Raw genomic sequence first — 19,314 nt, 5'->3', positions numbered from 1 at the left:
GGGTCACTTAACGTGGAGCGGCCCGGGGTGGTGTTTCTCTCAAGGGCCCGCCTCCCTTTCCTCGTTTAGTGGGCGGCAGTGGAGAAGTAGGTTTATGCCCCTTCCCTCGTGGGTTGTTTTTTTTTACGGGGGGAGAATGGAGAAGACACGGAATGTATTTGTACCCCTGCCCCGGAGCGTTGGGGAGTCAGAGAAGAACGTTTATTTTGGTAAACAGTGGGTGAAGGTGGGGCGGGCGGGAGGGAGTCTTGGCCCTAGGGAAGTCTCCGCAAGGAATTGCCCCCCTTACCCCTCCCCCCCAAGCCTCCCACCTTAGCGGAAGCGCCTCGGAGAGGACAGAACGGACGGGATTGACAGGCCTCTGGTTCCAATCTGCTCGCTGAGTTGTTCCAAATAAGAACGTTGCTTTCTGGGGGCGGGACTTCGGGCCCGCGCTGGGCCAATGAAGATTGGGCGGGAGTGAAGCTGACAATGTACGCATGGAATTGGAGGGAAGAGGAGTGTAAACACGGAAGTGGCTGCGGGGGTGGGGGATGTGCAGCGCCACTGCTGCAGCGGAAGGGCACGGACTTAAGTTACATAGAAAAAGCAGCTTTACTTAATAGCAGACAGCGCAGTGAGAGTCCTGAATAGGCGTAGCAGTGCTTGAGTACGATTTACTTACTGTAGTGAACATAAATGTTCCTTTCCCTGGGTTCTGTTTCATATCGCCATCGATGGGAACTGGAAGATGGGGAATAGTCATCGAAGAGCATTGCTGTGAAAGGTCTTACCGTCTGTTTTCCATCCATTGTTTTTAGGCAGTGAAGTTAGTAGTTTGGGGAAACTCTGTTTCAATTCGATTGGGAGAAATCATAAATGTATATTTAACTGAACTTAATCTTTAAAATGTAACACTGCACAGTCCCAAAGAAAAATCACAGTGAGTAGTGATGAAAGCACATTTGACAGTTATTTTCTGATTAGAGCAAGATCTTAAATATTAGTGAAAAAGGGGCAGAGTACAATGAGAACTTGGTCCCTTTGTGTAAGTTCGGTCTATTAATACTGTGTGAATTAAGGGATAGAATTTTTGGGTTTATATTATTGGTACTAACAATACTTTTGTTTAGGTCTGTCATGTTGAGCATGTACCTTTTCAGAAACGTTCCTAGTGGTTAGGAGAACTTTAGGATAGCCCATGCAGTAAGAATTTTTAAAAATACTTTGAAGATAAGAGGGCTTAATTTTGCCAAGAGAAGATCCTTTTTATAAGCTTTTGGCATTATCAAAACCGAATGTGATCTGTAGGTATTTTGCTAGGAGTGGATACGTACAGATAGTCTACAGTTTTAAAAATACAAAAGTTTATCTTCTTTTGACGAGATTTTTTTTAAGTGAAATGCTGTTTTCCAGTTCTGCTGCATTTCACGAGTGTATACAAATCTTACAATTGAAGTTTGTGATAATAGTGTTCTGTGAAGAATACATTTTAATACAATTGTTTTCAAATATTTCCTCAGTCATGTTCATGTACTCTGAAATTCCTTTATAAATAGAAGGAAATTTGAGACAGGTTTGCTAGTTTATCCAAGGTTTATTCATTAAAAAAGTTGGGGAGGAACTGTGACCTGGAAAATGAAGAATCATGGATCTACATTTTTATTGCTGCCAGTTTCCAATGATGTTGGGAGAGTAATGTTAAAAGGGTTTGTATTTGTAAATGGACATAATGATACTTTTATTCCCTTGAGCGAAGTCATCAAATGTTAGAATTATTCCTCACAAAGGTTTACAAGTCTAATTGAGACAAGTGACAATCTATATAATACATAAATGTTAAATTTAATTAAAGTGATTGCTGTATGGGTTTATGATAAGTGTAGAATAGAATAACTGATAGTAAGGAAAACTTTTAGAGGAGATAAGCTTTAAACTGAATATTATTAGCATAACTGTTGTTTCTAAGTAGGTACAAAGCACTTAGAATTACCACTATTGTTATATGTTAAGATGTTAGAGGATATATTTTTGCTTTTATTTTCCTCCTGTAGAGACTTAACTGTCAACTTTAGCTATCAACTTCAGCTTTAGTTATCAGTGTTTATGTTGTCAGAGGTGTTTGAATGAAGAATGAAGTAAATATAAATACACTTGTTTATTAAAAATAACTTTCATTTTAACATACAAAATACTTCTTTGTGGTAGAGACTTGACATACTTTATTAAAAACTTTCACTGGCAACATGATATATGAGAAAGAGCCTTGACCTTGAGGTCAGGAGATAAGAATCTTCATCCAGCTGTCCCTAAACTGCTTTAAAGCTTCATTTTCTGTAAGAGAACAGGATTGACTAGGTGATCTCTACTAACTTTTAAAGCTCTAAAACTATAGGCAGCTCAGATATATTTAATGGAAAGTGAAGGTTCTCATTTTCTTGGATTTATTTACATCATGTGAGTGAATTTGTCTAAGGTCATTATGTAATGGCGAGGTTAACTTCTTTCACCAATCTTTGTAAGTGTCTGTATGTTGAATAAGACACAAGATATAGTTTATTTAATAATTTAGACCCATGTTTAGTCTGTAAGGAAAAATAAATATTCCTTAATATTTATGCGAAAGTGTTTTGTACATGTGGTCTGTGTTTTTTGAAGACTTCAAGTTTAAAATATTCTCCCTTATTATCAAGTACATGCTTTCCTTGACTTTTTTTTTTTTCATCTTTTTTTGAGAAATTGAAAATTGGGAAAGTGGAGAATTAGAGAATTGAGAAATAGGGTAACCAAAAGTATTGTTCTGCTTTGAGTTATTGAAGGGAAGGGGGAAGGGGGAAATTTTTCTGGAAATGCAGCCTAAGTATTTTCCCGGACAGAACAAATCTGTCTAGTTTGTCAAAATTAATCATGAAATTTGAACTTGAAAATCTAATTTATTATAAACAGGAATACCAAGTATCAACCTTGAAAAGATCATTAATTTGAAAAAAAAATTTAGCAGGCAGTGAAAAGATGAGGGCCTGTGTTGAAATAAAATTGGAAGAATGGCATTAATTTTTAAAAAATTTATTTGAAAATGTGTTTAAGAAATTACTCTTCAGAATTCATTGCAGCATTAGTACTAAAATTCATTAAAAAATGAGTTAAAGAGTAAGTTATCAATATGTAAATAGTCATTCCAGGTAGTTCACCATCAGTTTCCTTTAGGGACAAATTTAACTGGTGGAAAGGGGCAGGCAGGAGAGTGTTTCTGATTTTTGAAAAGTTAAAAAAACTTCATGTGCAAGTAAGTTGACAAAATACTATTGTACTTATGGAAATGGAATTATAATTTTTTGTCCACACATTGGTTTTATGTTTAGAAGCTAAAACTTACAGAAGTAAGAGGAAGAATTTGGGTGTTCTTAATTATGTTTGATACTAAATTATACCTGTGGTTCTTAAAAACTGAAATTCCTGGGAGTCCCCCCAGACTCTTTCAGGGGAGTCTGTGGAATCAAGTTATTTTCATGATAACGCTAAGACATATGCCTTTTCACTTTTACGAATGTTCACGGGAGTTTTCTAGAGGCTACATGGCTGGATGTAACAGATCAAATGAAGAAGCAAGTATGAGAGCCCCAGTGTTTTCTACTATGTATTAAAAAGATTTGCAGAAATGTGAACTAAACTACTCTTTAAATTTTTGTTTTTAAGAAAAAGTTACTTTTTATAAAAGTAAAAGTTTTAGTTTTAATTTCAAATAGGATAAATATCTAAACATGAGACTTATATAAGCAAAAGTGTAAAAAGATTCTTTGACCAAAGATGTTTGCAAATAGCTGTACTATAGTTTAATTAGTCTACACTTTCAGTACCATAGCGACTAGCCTTTTTTGGCGATTGAGTATTTGAAATGCGATGGATAAACCAAATTTTTAATTTTTTTCAAACATAAAAACTAACAGTAGAAAACTTCTTGACCATGTAAATTTCTTTTACATGTTGAAAAGACAGTGGTTTTGAATATACTGGGTTATATGGGTTATATGGGTTAAGTCAAAGGTACTAATTTCACTTTCCACTAACTTTTCTCAGTGTGGCTGCTGGACATTTAAAAATTACATGTGGCTCTTGTTATCAGACAGCTCTACTTTAGAAAATTATTTTATTCTCTTTCCGTTCTTAACCTTATAATGAAGCTGTAGAAAGTCAAAGGGGCACAGGTAAAGATGGAGACCTTTACCTTTCCTCCTTTTCAGTGTGTTCATTTGTGTTCTTTACTCATCTGTTACTGTTAGAGTCCTGGGACTTCAGAGAATAAGCTGTGGTAAGTCAGGTGTGGTAGTTGAGTGATGGCCTTGTAAATACTAGTTTATGGTCTTGTAGGGGAATACCACTATCACCTAATGAAGTGTTTTCTAATTTTTCCTATGGCTGTCAAATTGCTGTTAATTTTTATTTTTGACTTTTAAAAACATTGTTATGAGCTAAGTCTATTGCCAGCATTCTCTTCTGCAAAGCTGAGAGGTATGTCTCTTGTCAGACTTAATTACCAAGTTTGGTATTTAGTAACAGCTGTTGAGTGAGTCTGGAATCATCCACCATACAAACACCAGTTGATTAGAAAGCTAGAAATGGAACAAGACTCTTAGCAATAGTAAAGGAAGGCATAAGCAAACTTAATTTTGACACTGATCAAAATAGTTTTGAAATTTATTTGATACATTTAGTTTTTCAAGGAATGTTGACCAGCAACCTAACTACTAGTGGTAACTAGTTGATGATGTGCCTGTCAGATAACTTTTTGCTTCATTGCTTCTATTTTTAAAATGAGTTTTTTTTTTTAACTCCCATAAATTTAATACATAGGCCTAGAAAAACACCAGTAAATCAAGTTTTAAGTAAGAGATAATAATTCTCAGCTGTCACTTGTAAGTTTGCTTACTTTGATGGCACAACACTTTTATTTACCTTAAGAGTTGTGCAGAATTTTAGCTGTATTTGAATTATTATTTAGTTATATTTGTATTGAATTCAAATTGTATTTGAATTACTGATAAGAATAAAATAATATTGAAAAGTTTTCAATTATTACGGAAACTTGAATAGGAAAAATATTTCTTAAATTTCTGTTACCAAAACTACTTGTTGACTTATGTCAACAAGAGAAGAGTAAAGGAGATAGTGTTCTCTTTTAACAAAATGGATTAAGTATTCATGGAAACTGTCAAATTATTTTGCATCTTTGTTTTGAAATATTTTACTCCTATTTATCTTTTCGATACTTTCTGAACTACTTGTATAAGCTTCATGAGGCCAGAGATCTTTCCACACTTGTATCTCAGGTTTGTAGCACAGGGTAGATCCTAAACAACCATTTATTGACTGTACATAGCAGAGTATAAGATCTCATCATTAGTTCATAGAGAATTTATGCATTTTTAATATTCTCATCCTAAATTTAAAGTATAAATGTGTTAATATTCTTCTTAATTTGTATGTTTTTTCTTTGTTTTACTATGTACATGTACGATATTTTAGAGAAATAATATTTTGAACTTAGAAAGGGGAGGTTGAGGTTGGAAATAAGAGCTGGGAAATTTTCACTGACATAACTAACATGAAATCATGGTTTTGAAAATATACCTCAAGCTATGTAGGAATTTGGGGCAGCATAATATGTAACTGTTGGGAAATTTTGTTTATAACTTAAAACATTAAAATATCTGGTAAGATTCTATTGATGTATTATTATCAAATACTCAGAGCTCTAACTTTAATATGGTAGAGTTTTAGGGTGTGTCTTAATACAATTACATAAGGAATTAGTTTACCCAGGGTAGTTTATTAATAGCACCTCAGACAACAGCTAAATTGCAACACAAGCAGACTTTAAAGAGAATAAAGTTCTTAGAATAAACTTTAAAACCCTGAAACTGCTTCCCAAGGTTCTTTAGTGCACATGAGTATTGTAGGGAGGTAATTTGAAAAAAAAAATACTTGAGAATGGTAATACATTTTGTACTTACTAATAGTAAGTTTCTTAAAGTTGAGCTAGAAGGACTGATTGAATCCTCTGCTTCAGTGAAGCTGCAGATAAGAGTAAGCAGGGTCACCTAAAGATAGATTTACTTAGAGGTTTGGCTGCCTCTCTGGAACTGTTTAGCTTTGAGCAGATTTCCATAAATGGAAAGAGCAACTGGAGAGACTCGGTACCTTGGTTGAGAGTGTGGATGATGTGCAACAGGTGGTAAAGCAGTCACTGGATTTTTTATAAATGTTCTCCAAATGACTGGTGTTTAAGGCTGAGGCCTTAGCACTTGTTGAATTTTGAAACTAAGTGAAAAAATCTTTTTCAATTAGAAGTTTACTAGAAATAATTTGAAAAGATATATATTCACAAGTGTGTAGAACTTGTGAATATATAATGGTTTTATGAAATTTGTATCTTTCTTTTAGTCCTTGAGAGGACATCTTGAGAAAGAGCTATCAAATTAGAAACTGTTAAACATATTTGTGTTTCAGATCCTCTTACAAAGTAGAATTTCAGTATTTCAAATCAGGATGTGAAATTAATATATCATTAGGATAATGAGTTTGTGCTGGATTGCTACTTTTCCTGTAAGGTCTCTCGGTTGTCCTTAACTTTAATAAATAAAAGAAATACTTACATACCTACTATATGAAGAATCTATGTTAGGAACTATAACAGATATAAAGGTGATTAAGACAGGCCTCCCTTGGACTTCCTTGGCAGTCAGTGGTTAAGGCTCCACGCTTCCACTGCAGGGGGTATGGGTTTGATCCCTGGTCTAGGAACTAAGATCCTGCATGCCATGCCATGTGGCTAAAAAAGTTGGGGGGGTGGGTGCGGAGCCAGCCCTCCCTGATCTCATGGAGCTTATAATCACATAGAAATGATAAGAAATTATCACCATTTATTAAATTCTTAAGGAAATCACTGCATCTAATTCTCAAAACTATATGAGGTAAGTAATATTGCTATTTAGTGAAAGAGGAAACTGGGCCATACAAGGATTTAAATTACTGGCCTTAGGTTACAGAAATAAGTGTCAGAAACTAGAACCAAAGCTTTTTCACAAATAATTTAACCAGCAAAGCATAAAGTAAGTGTTAGAGAACTTACAAAAGGTGGTATAATTAGGAAAGGCTTCATGAAGGCTGGGGTTGGGGGGGGATAGGAACACTCTCTTTTGTCTTTCTAAATTTCTTGGGTGAAACCCAGCAAAAGCCAGTGAAATCTTGAAGAAGAAAGCAGATAATTATGAAGAAAATTTCTAAGTTCTCTGGTGCACTCACCAAGAGGGTTTGTAAGAATTGAACTAATTCATTAAAGTAATTTAGAAATATGAGTCTCTGACTGATTCTGGTAGGTGTTAACCCCCGGTTTTAGTAGCAATATGTTAAAATTACAATAGACTTCATACGATTGTTAATCTACAGCTATCCCCCCCCCCCACACACACACCTCAAGTTAGTTTTGGCCTAAAATTGATACAGAGTTCAAATTTCAAGAGTCTATCTTTGTTTTCCTTTGGATAAGATTCAGAAATTTCTAATTAATCTCAATAGTTGCTGAATGAATCAACATTCATTTTATAAATGGCAGGTTTGTTTTAGTTTTTAAATTATTTCTGTAATTTGTATAGACTAATATGTATTAATGGCTTATTTAGCGTTATGAACTAAACATGAGCATTTAGTTCAGTAATGTGTTCAATGCATTTTTATTGAGTGGAACTTATTTTCCCTCCAGTGGAAGCATCAGTTCATAGCAGTAATGCACACTGTACAGATAAGACAATTGAAGCTGCTGAAGCCCTGCTTCATATGGAATCTCCTACCTGCTTGAGAGATTCAAGAAGCCCTGGTATGTGAACTGTTCTTTATTATATTAAAGATATATCATTTCATGTATCTAGAATAAAAAATTTTTTTTAATCCAAGGGAATTGTTGTTCTCAAAGTCTATTGTACATAAATATCTATGACAGCAGTAACTGGTCTTTACCTGTCAATGTTCACAAGTCTTAAATCCTTTAAATACTTAATTTTCAAAATAATTGAATCAGAAGATGCCCACTGTAGACAGATAAATGTCAAATTGCTGTTCCTACTGTTGTGTCTCATTTCCTTAACTTTGGGTAAATAAGAAACCTTAAGAGCATGGCTGGAGAATGGCTGATGGGAGCTGTTGCCACCCATGGCCACATCGAGTCCTTCCTTCAGTGATAACGGGCAGTAGTTCTGGGACCACTCCCTGGAAGAGACAGGAGGCAGTGTCCACCTCTCTTCACACTCCCTTCAGGCTTCAGGTTTTCCATTGGTTTTGGTCTCTCTTTACAGATTGCCTTTGAGAATCTTTTTGTCCCTAATTTTAATGTCCAAATGTTAATTTGACTTAATACGGTAAGATTGACCCTTCTTTTAGGGATTTACAGTAAATACTAAGATCAACTGTACTTTTTAATTAGAGTAGTAATCCTGTGTGTTATTCAGGAATATGAGAAGAAAATTAGTGCACATTGGTCAGTGTATTAATCTATAGTAGTATGTATTAATTGAAATGGAAATGTCATATCCTAGTTACTCAGGCGCATTGAAAGGAAGCCAGAGTAACATTATTGTACGTAATAGAATACTAAAAATATGTATGCGCCATTTCAGTGACCCAAAATATTAGGGACTGTTCTGTTACATAAAAGATTGAAAGATGATATTCATTTGGCTATAATGAGCAGGTTTTCTTTTCATATTTAAAATGAACTGTAGGAACTTCCCTGGTGGTCCAGTGGTTAAGACTCAGCCTTCCAATACAGAAGGTGCAGGTTTGATCCTGGTGGGCAAACTTAAGATCCCACATGCCTCGGGGTGCAGCCAAAAGTTATTTAAAAAAAAAAAGAGAGAGAGAGAGCCATAAGTGATTACTTTCACTGAATACGCTTTCATTATTTTAATGTTATACCAGGTGTATGTTTTACCTTGTTAGAGAATAATGATGAGTAAGTAGAAGGAAAATAATTATTAACTCACTGTTATACTGTTTTCCCAGTTGTCAAAATGATACAGTCTTTTACAGTGAACTTGAAAGTACCTAAAGTGTGAAGCAAGAGGGTTGACTCTCATGATCTCCCTCTTTACCCCGAAGATTAACATTTCCTTCAGGTCGAGTTTCTTTGCATCTATTTACTTACATACTTTAGATCATATCGTATATTCAACAAATTAGCCTCAGGTTCTTACCCTGCTTTGATGAATTCTTAGTAACCTCACCTTTGCTAAAAATTGAATTGTCCATGCTAAGAGGCATTAATAGGGGTGGGAAATTTTAATTTTTCAACTTTTTTTTATAGTGGAAGTGTTTGTCCCTCCTTGTGTATCAACTCCAGAATTTATCCATGCTGCTATGAGGCCAGATGTCATTACAGAAACTGTAGTGGAGGTGTCAACTGAAGAATCTGAACCAATGGATACCTCTCCTATTCCTACATCACCGGATAGCCATGAACCAATGAAAAAGAAAAAAGGTAGGGTGTATTTATAAATTTCTGGGAAATTGGGTGAAATTTTTTCTAGTATCTTTTTTCTCCATCAAGGGAGATGGGAAATATATGCTATATTTATGATCAATGTTATACTGATTAGATATTCTCAAAAAATTGAGATTTTTAATTGTGTCTTTTAACATGTTCATAGTGTTTAAAGGAGTTAGTAGTTGAGCCCTAAAAGTAGTTGCCCCAAAATGAGATTATAGTAAGAGCTTGATACACCAAAGGGGTCCATGGGGTTGCAAAGAGTCAGACATGACTGACCGACTGAACAACACAGAAGGAAGATCAGGGAGTCACTGCACATTTTTCTACTTCCTGATCCTTTTAGGTACTTGGTAACTTAAAAGTATTCTTGACTCTGTTTTTCATAACCTTATCTTCCTACTCTTTTGTGGGCATTAAAATAAAAAGCCCAATTTTCTTCCCCACTATCTTTGGCCTTAAAACATCAAGATTGCCCATAGGGAATTCTGAGGAGACTAAACTCACCATTGGGTAAAGAGCATTTCCACTTACTCTTTGACTCCTGCTGAAACCTGTGTTCATCTGATCCTGGGGGTTGGGGGGGTGGGGTGAACACAATGCTCCAGTCCATCTCCAGCATCCTGAGTGGGTTCTTTTTTTCTGTTTGAATCAAAGGTAAAATTTGAAAGAAGTGAAATTCTGTGTAAATGGGTACTCACCTAATTCCACTTTGTTCTCTGCCTCTTTCTGCACATTTTAGAGCGGGGGGCGGATAAAATCAAAGGCAAAAAATAAGGGGGAAAGTTGTGTTAGGAATAATGGTATTATCTAATCATTTATTAGGTAGCAGTATTTCAGATTGCTCTGATGTTCACAGGTCTATGCCTCATTGCTGTGAGGGACACAACAGAATAACACAGTTGCCTTCTCTCTATAATATAGATTATATATGTATTTGAGATAAGGCATGGATGAGAGAATTTAGAAGGAAGAATTACTTTGCCCTGTAAATGTTTAAACAAAAGGCATACATGTAAATAACCCTGTTTACCCACTGCCCACTGTAGCCTTTGGCTGGTTGTATCTTATGCAAACTGTTAAAAATTACCTAAGAAAATTTTAGATTTAAATGAAGAAAGACTATGAAAAGCTGGGAGTATTTAGGGAACCAAGATTTCTAGATAAATAGGTTGATCTGTGTACATGATAGTATGGTATAAACCAGAAAATAATTTGCCAATTTAATACTAATCTTATGTATTTGAAAATAGGTGGTCTTAATGAATGACAATTTAAAAATTATATATAACACTACCAGTTACTCATTTGTGGTTAAGGACATTTGGGACATAGAAAGTTAGGTAGGTTATTTTTAATAGTAGGGCCTTATTTTTATTTCCAGAGCTTTTAATATACTAATGTGCATTATAAATCTCCAAGAGATGATTATCTGCAGTTCTGAAAGTTAATTTGACTGTAGAACCCATTTCCTACTGATGAATAACCTATTTGTCAAATAACATGATTTGGGACATGCTGCTTTATAAGAAAACAAGCCTTTGGGGACTAACCTTTCCATTAAGGAGTTGGGCTTTTGTGCTTGAATTTAGGAGACAGAGATGTTGGGTCTTATTACTGACTGCATATTTTGTACATATAAATATTTTGTACATATAAATAGTATTTAAATTGAGAAATTAAGCTCTATTTTTAATTAGGAGACTGATGAACTTTGTTTTAATTTTTGCCAAAACATACTTCTTATTGATTAGAATTACCATAATGAAATCCTAGAATATAATAGCTATGCTTTTTCAAATATAAATTAGGGCATTTTAATTTAGCTCTAGATAATCCTTGTTAATGAAGAGTAGAGACATCAGAAATCCCAGGTGTATGACAATCACCAAATCAGTAATATTATACTTAATATTCCCAGTCTCTTTCTTGAGACTTCCCTCACCTGCCAGCATTCATTCTTCAATGCTGAGGGTTGAACACAACACATTTCAGAAATACTCTTTCCTTACTGTAGAGAAGTGTAGCTCTTGCTTTTCTGTTCATTGTGGATGTTGGACTATCTTGAGCGCGGCTTAGGGCAGAAGTGAGTGAGGAGAAATGAAAGGGCACAAACATTTCTTAGACATGAAGCAATTACTTGGAAGATTTTTTTTTTTATTCTTATACCTGAGGTGGGGAAATTTATGCTTTAATTCTGGTGAATTGATTGGCTCAGAGCAGTAGAGAGTGTTTAAAATAATATTTTTTACTTTTCCTCATTTGAGCTCAAAGGGCTTCGCAGATTATCAGATCTTCTGCAATAGGTAGGTAAAGCTTTTTCTAACAATTCTGTAGAACAGAAAACAAAAGTTTATACTAGAATTTGTTTCCATTGCTACATTATTGGAAAAGGTTAGCAAATTGAGGCTGTGACCGTGTAAATAATAGGTTAGTAGTACCTGACTTGCCATATACATTGATTTTACTATCAACGCAAAGAGGGGTCGCAGAGTCGGACATGACTGAGCGACTGAACTGCTGTAATTTATATTGCAGAAGTGCTTTTAATGTTCCTTTTAAAAGCAGCTTTTATATACACAGTATATTAATCCATAAATTAGTGTCTAGTTTCAAAAGTAATGTGTTATCAAAAAGCCTGCTATCATGTTTCTGTTATTTTTCCTGTTTTCCACGTATGGTTTCAATATCTTCTTTTTTCAGTTGGCCGTAAACCAAAGACCCAGCAGTCACCAATTTCCAATGGGTCTCCTGACTTAGGTATAAAGAAGAAACCCAGAGAAGGAAAAGGTAATTTGGGGAGGGCTGTTTTGTAGGCGAGATGGATATATATATTTTTTCCCCCCGGTCAAGTACATTTGTAGGAAAATTACTTCTAGTATGCACTGTAATGCTGTCTTGGATTGTAATTCTTAATCTAGAGTGTATGAGCATCACACGGGGAGCTTTTTCAAACTTATCTCTGCCTGGTCCTTACCCAGTGAGGCTCTGTAGGCATAGAGAAACTGTAGGGAGTGAAGCTGGGCAAGCATTTGGATTTGGAAAAGGCCCTAAGTGCGGTCTGATCCACACCTGTGTTGTTTTGGACGATATGTGTGTGTGTTTACACCCATCCTCATGGAGAGTCAAATGGAGGCACTTACATTTGAGAAGGTTTATGAAACTAAGACTTCATTTCTGATACATACTTTCTTAACTGATAGAAGCAAGGTGAATTTACTTTTCCAATCAACCAATTTCAGTCATGTCAGTAAGGATGTCTAAACAAAAGTTTGACGTATTTTTAAAAAATTGATGTGTATATTGAATTTGTATATTCTTGTTAAAAGCAAAAATAACAATAAGCCTTCTACATTCTCTGCTCTCTTAATTTGTTGGATTAAGTCTTTAATAAAATTAAGTCAGGGAATCTACCAAGAAATTTGGTTAGATTTTTAAAAATCCAGTTATGTAAACCTCCATTTACTTAGGAACTGTTATTCAGTTTGGGACAAGTTTAGGATAGTTTTATTTTCTTCTCTGTCTTTGGTTGTTTTACATTCCTAACATCTTAGGTTTTATCTTTTAATTTGTATTGAAAACCTTAAAACTTTATTAGTAGTAAGTGTTAGAAATTTAAACTGTAAATATACAGTTATTACTGTTTTTAAAATTACTCCCATCATTAATGGTATCTCTTATATTCAAAGACTTTATGTTTACCACTGGAAAAAAATTTCGTGGTAACCTATTTTTACCAGTCAAAATCATCTTTCATTAAAATTTCAGTTTTGTATTATTAAACCTGAGGCAATATGTTGTCATGTGAAGATTAAAGTCATTATAGTCACACCTGGATTAAAAATTCAGTCAGTGCTTCGTCTTCTGCAAAATTATGATGTCTGCATAGACTCCATGAACTACCTTATCTGATAAAGAAGGCTTCCTATTCTGAATTCTGTTTTCCTTAAAACCAGAAATAGAATTGTTCATTTTAACTTAGGGATGATAACTGGAATGAAGCAGTTAAAGATAATCTGAAGAATGTCAATGGGTCTAACTATAACTAATTCATTAGACACAGGAGCATTCAGATCCCTACTATGTACAAGGCATTGTCTGTTGCACAAAAGTTTCTTCTAGAATGAGTTCTTACAATCTCCAGGTCATAGACAGAATAAAAATCCCCAGCTATACCTCTTGATTCAGTTGAGACTGATGTAGTTGAAAGTTGTGATTTAACACTAAGAGTTTTTAGGTATTGACACTGATGTAATAGGGCTTCGGAGATACAAATGTAATAACATTGTAAAGTTGAAGATTAATCTTTTTAGGTCAAGAGAATGCACACAGGGCCCAACTATGGGTTATTGGATTTATTGAATTTTGGGGGAAATTTCAGGATGAAAATGCTAGAGGAAGAGCATCAGTGTTTAGATTGAGTAGTGGAAGCCTCCCCACCCCAAGGGTCTTCTCATCTAGCTTGTAACCTTGGATCTGAATTTTTGAGGATAGTAAAGGGTTAGTGGGCAGGAGCCTAGAGATGACCCGGTGGCTCAGTGATGGCTTATGTATTCTAATCTTCTTCTCAGGACTCTCTTTCTCTTCTTTCATCAGTTTACGAACCTCTGTACCTTGAGGCTTATGGAGGGAATAAAGAAAAACAGCAGCCTGTCTTTAGTCTTCTCATAACATTGCCCACTACTCCTCCCCACCCTTCAGAAAAAAGAGTGATGCTCTCTTCTCTTTGGGATGAAATTCCTTATTTTTCCTACCCACATTCCTTCCTTTCCTTCTGGTATGCAAATCTTAGCCATCTGCCAAGACTTAATGTCTTACCAGTCTACTTTATTTTCACTCCTGAGATCCCAGACATTATTTTCTGTCATTAATTTGAAATAAAATAGTGCATGGCCTTATGATATAGCTATAGTTTCAAAACTGTTATTTATTTCTTGAACTGTTATTCACTAGACAACACAGTTTGGCACTGTACAAATGATTGATAATATAGTCAAGTATTTAATGGCAGACTCTTGGTACATTTGTTCTTTATCAGTAGTAAATTGATTTTTTTATTCAGCTTAAGTAAATACTTGCTTTTAGTTATGTTGATGAATTTTTAATCAGTGTCTATAATTGTTTTCAAAGGAAACACAACCTATTTGTGGGAGTTTCTTTTAGATCTACTTCAAGATAAAAATACTTGTCCTCGATATATTAAGTGGACTCAGAGAGAAAAAGGCATATTCAAGCTTGTGGATTCAAAGGCTGTCTCTAAGCTTTGGGGAAAGCATAAGAACAAGCCAGACATGAACTATGAAACTATGGGACGAGCTTTGAGGTAAGAACACAAGAGTTTTCAAAGAAAACTTATGTATCTCTTAATACTTAAAGTGCGTGAGAGTGCTCAGTTGTGTCTTAACTCTTTGCAGCCCCATGAACTATAGCCTGCCAAGCTCCTCTGTCCATGGAATTCTCCAGGCAAGAATACTGGATTAGGTTGCCATTTCTTCTTCCAGGGGATCTTTCTGACCCAGGGATCGAACCCAGGTCTCCTGTGTCTCCTGTAAGGTGGATTCTTTACCACTGAACCACCTGGGAAACCTGATATTTAAAGAGAAACTCTTAAAATCTCTTATTTATTATAGCTTTTAATTTTAATTTGGGTGGATTTTCTAGAGGAACTTCTTGGATTTGGAGGCAGATGGAGAGAGAGGTTTAGTCTAAATGGCTAAAATTTGAACACTATTGGAAAATCCATTTGTGGAAAACGGTGTGTCTTTAAGAAAATTAAACCCAAACATAATACAGTTTCCAAACTGAATTTGTTCTTTAGTTCTTGCAAATTTGTTATAATGGATTTATTGTGATATGAAAATTTTAAGTTTTGTCAGTTTGAGGAGTCCACATAACTTTGTAATGTACACAGCTTATTCTAATTAAGGGTATTTGTAAATGAACATAGTTTATGTGACAGTGTTCACATATGCCACAAATTCATTTTTACTAAGTATGGTTTTGGTAATTTTTCCACATAATACCAAGTTGCTTTTATACCCTATGTAAATCAGAACTAAATTGTTACCAGTATCGGTAAAATCCAGTTGTCCCTTAGTAGTATCTGAAGGGTGTGGCTCCAGAACCCTCCTTGGATACCAGAAATTCATGGATGATCAAAATCCCTCATATAAAGTGGGGTAGTGTTTGCTTGTAACCTACTTATATCCCCCCATATACTTTACATCATCTGTGGATGATAAAATACCTAACACAGTATAAGTAGTTGCTATCACATGGCAAATCCAAGTTTTGCTGTTTGGAACTCTTGTGGAGGTTTTTTTCTCCTTGAGCATTTTCGATCTGTGGTTGGTTAAATCCATGGATGAGGAACCCATAGATAACGGAGGGCCAACTGTACAATAATATATTCTGTATTTAGGTTAAACGACTTCCTTTAATAAAAAGTGAGCTTTTAGCTAATTCACAGATTTCAAGGTTATAGGACATATGGTACCAAGTTCTAATTTCATAGCTACTTCAAATTCTTAGTCTTTTGAATGGAGTCCCACCTTACCTCTTACTAGAGTAAGTGAATGTTTCTGTTAGCATCTCTTCATGGTATTTTTGTTTGGGGATTGTTGGGGGGCAAACATAATATACTTGACTTATTTAATACTTTTTCCTTACAGATATTATTACCAAAGGGGTATCCTTGCAAAGGTTGAAGGACAGAGGCTTGTATATCAGTTCAAGGATATGCCCAAAAACATAGTGGTTATAGATGATGACAAAAGTGAAACCTGTAGTGAAGATTTAGCAGGAGCTACTGATGAAAAATCATTAGAACGAGTATCATTGTCTGCAGAAAGTCTCTTAAAAGCAGCAACTTCTGTTCGTGGTGGGAAAAACTCATCTCCTCTCAACTGCTCCAGAGCAGAGAAGGGTGTAGCTAGAGTTGTGAACATCACTCCCCCTGGTCATGATGCTTCATCCAGGTCTCCCACTACTACCACATCTGTATCAGCAACAGCAGCCCCAAGGTAAGTGAGGGAAACCAGTAGTTGTAATGTATTTAGTTTTTAGAAAACTCTTTGGCAAAACTAGGATGTTCCTTTTTTAATATTTGTATTCTAAGAACTGACTCTTTGTCAAGACTTTGAAAAGTGCTTGGTATTTTTCAATGTGTTAATTAAAATATTCTTCTTAAAGTAGATGTCTTTTCTTACTTGAATTGACTTTTTTTTTTTTATGATATTATAGATGGAATTTAATGTAGGCTTTTAAATATATATATAAATATATTTAGCTTATGTTTAAATATATTCATCTCATGTTATTTCATGCTGTAAACTTCAGAGATTTTTGGTACATCTGTAAAATTGGGTCCACTAGTTTTACATATGTTGGATTTGCATTCACCTTTTTCTCTCTCTCAGAGAGACCTATTTAATAATATAGCGTGACATACAATCAAATTTATTTTTTTTAAATCAACCAGGACAGTTCGTGTGGCAATGCAAGTACCTGTTGTAATGACATCGTTGGGTCAGAAAATTTCAACTGTGGCAGTTCAGTCAGTTAATGCAGGTGCACCATTAATAACCAGCACTAGTCCGACAACAGCAGCCTCTCCAAAGGTAGTTATTCAGACAATCCCTACTGTGATGCCAGCCTCTACTGAAAATGGAGACAAAATCACCATGCAGCCTGCCAAAATTATTACCATCCCAGCTACGCAACTTGCACAGTGTCAACTGCAGACGAAGTCGAATCTGACTGGGTCAGGAAGCATTAACATTGTGGGCACCCCACTGGCTGTGAGAGCACTCACCCCGGTTTCAATAGCTCACGGGGCCCCTGTAATGAGACTATCAGTGCCTCCTCAACAGGCATCTGGCCAGACTCCTCCCCGGGTTATCAGCGCTGTCATAAAAGGGCCAGAGGTTAAATCAGAAGCAGTGGCGAAAAAGCAGGAACATGATGTGAAAACTTTGCAGCTGGTACAAGAAGAAAAACCGGCAGATGGAAATAAGACAGTGACCCACGTAGTGGTTGTCAGTGCGCCCTCAGCTCTTGCCCTTCCTGTAACAATGAAAACGGAAGGATTGGTAACATGTGAGAAATGAAACAGCCACGCTCCCATGGACATTAGAATGTTAGTGATAGTCCTGATATAAGTATTTGCAAGGATGTCATCGACAGAAGTCAGAAGACTTTAAAACATTTTTAATGCATTTAAGAAAACAATCAAACTTACTGGAAATAAATTACCTATCCCATGTTTCAGTGGGAAATGAACTACATATTGAGATGCTGACAGAAAACTGCCTCTTACAATAGAAACAACTGAACCCGTCAATAAGGAAAAGGACTGAAAGGGACCAAGCAACTCACTACAATATCAAGTTACACTAAGACTTGGAACACTAACACTCTGTAAGAGGTTATATAGTTTTCAGTGGGGAGGGATTGGGATGGGTGATCTTGTTGTTACATATAGCAATTTTTGATGCATTTTATATGCATACCAGCAATTATTACTGTGTTCACACAGAACTCACTTAACTGGTGCTATGTGAAAACTGCTAATATAGGTATTTTAGAATGTGAATTGAAGAATGGATCCAAAAGCTTCAGAAAGAGGTTAGCAAAAAAGATCTAGTGCGTTTTTTTTTTTTTTTTTTTTTTATCATATAGCTTAAGCTGATTTAAAACAAAGGCCTTAGACTAATTTTCGGTTTTCTTTATTGAAATAAGCTAATGGCTTGTTTGTGTAAAGCTTTTTTATTAAAAGAAAAATTTTAAAAATCTTGTACCTAGCACAGTATTGTTATAGAATTTACATGTAACATTTTATATGGTAGTTTAAGTCTGTCAGTTTCTTAATTGTGGACAAATTAACAGTTGGCTCTGGCCTTTTGCTATAACACGCCTGTTTGTCACTCACTTAGCCCTGGCATCTGTGCAGACATATCCGTTTCAGTTCTGCTGTCACTCGGAAGTTAAGGCTCAGCATGATTTTGTCAGGTAACTCTAATACCTGGAGTTTTCTTTCTTCCTTTTTTTTTTAGTTGAAGTTTAAGAGGGAAAGTACCAGTGTTCAGATTTGAACTATAATAGTTTGTATATTCAACATTTGAAGTATATTCTATTTTGTTGTACTCTTGTTTCAAAGTGTATTCAAGTAGGTTTTCTGAAATATAGAAATGAAATTTACCTTGTGTTTTGGTCTCTGGTGATATTTATAACAATATTCAAAAGCTACTATATAAACATGTTGTTTTAGTTAAGAAGTAATAGAAGTCCTATTTTTCCTTCCCAACTGCTGCTTGAAGAAATTATTTTGTTCCATTACATTAATATTTGGCAAATAACCTGCATGCTTCCACTTCCTAATTATTGTCATGTAATTATAATGTTCTACTTACCATAATGAGTTTACTATTTTAGTGTTGGCCACACTTAATTTATATTTCAAATCAGACCATATGCTTCTCAATCAGACCTTTTGTGGGTGAGGAAGAACAAATAATACTCTAGCCATTTTAGGAACTGGAGGGACCAGAGGAACATCATTTCACACCAAACTAGGTCCCGTAACTCCACATAATAATGCTGTTTCTACTACAAAGAAAAGTTGTCTATTTTTACATCTTTTAGAAATTTAAATAAACTGAATATTTGTGGCCTTTAATTGTGCATTTGGTTAGACACTACTTAGGTTGACAGATTTTTATAACAGCTCCCTTTGTAATCTTTTATCTTTTCCATAAACATACGTGATGGTACTTTTTAATAAAAGCGCAAAGAAAAGCTCA

The 19,314-nt window shown here is 35.2% G+C and overlaps 1 protein-coding gene across 11 annotated transcripts in view; it reads left to right on the top strand.

Moving 5' to 3' along the window:
• The window catches only part of ELF2 (E74 like ETS transcription factor 2), a 99,857-nt gene extending 80,543 nt beyond the window's left edge, over window positions 1–19,314 (top strand). For 5 of the 11 annotated variants that reach the window (XM_027567370.1, XM_027567371.1, XM_027567379.1 and 2 more), the window contains 7 exons: window positions 7,739–7,852; window positions 9,335–9,508; window positions 11,782–11,820; window positions 12,218–12,304; window positions 14,645–14,837; window positions 16,186–16,536; window positions 16,995–19,314. In XM_027567370.1, coding sequence (XP_027423171.1) covers window positions 7,739–7,852; window positions 9,335–9,508; window positions 11,782–11,820; window positions 12,218–12,304; window positions 14,645–14,837; window positions 16,186–16,536; window positions 16,995–17,622 — 1,586 coding nt within the window. In that variant the 3' untranslated portion in view covers window positions 17,623–19,314. The remainder of the gene's footprint in view (window positions 1–7,738; window positions 7,853–9,334; window positions 9,509–11,781; window positions 11,821–12,217; window positions 12,305–14,644; window positions 14,838–16,185; window positions 16,537–16,994) is intronic. The other 6 variants (XM_027567372.1, XM_027567376.1, XM_027567374.1 and 3 more) reach the window with 3 other exon arrangements.

Source organism: Bos indicus x Bos taurus, chromosome 17, assembly GCF_003369695.1.
Source record: "Bos indicus x Bos taurus breed Angus x Brahman F1 hybrid chromosome 17, Bos_hybrid_MaternalHap_v2.0, whole genome shotgun sequence".
In the NCBI taxonomy this organism is placed as follows: Eukaryota; Metazoa; Chordata; class Mammalia; order Artiodactyla; family Bovidae; genus Bos; species Bos indicus x Bos taurus.
The sequence above is the reverse complement of the archived record's forward strand: the minus strand, read 5'-3'. Positions and strand labels throughout refer to the sequence as shown.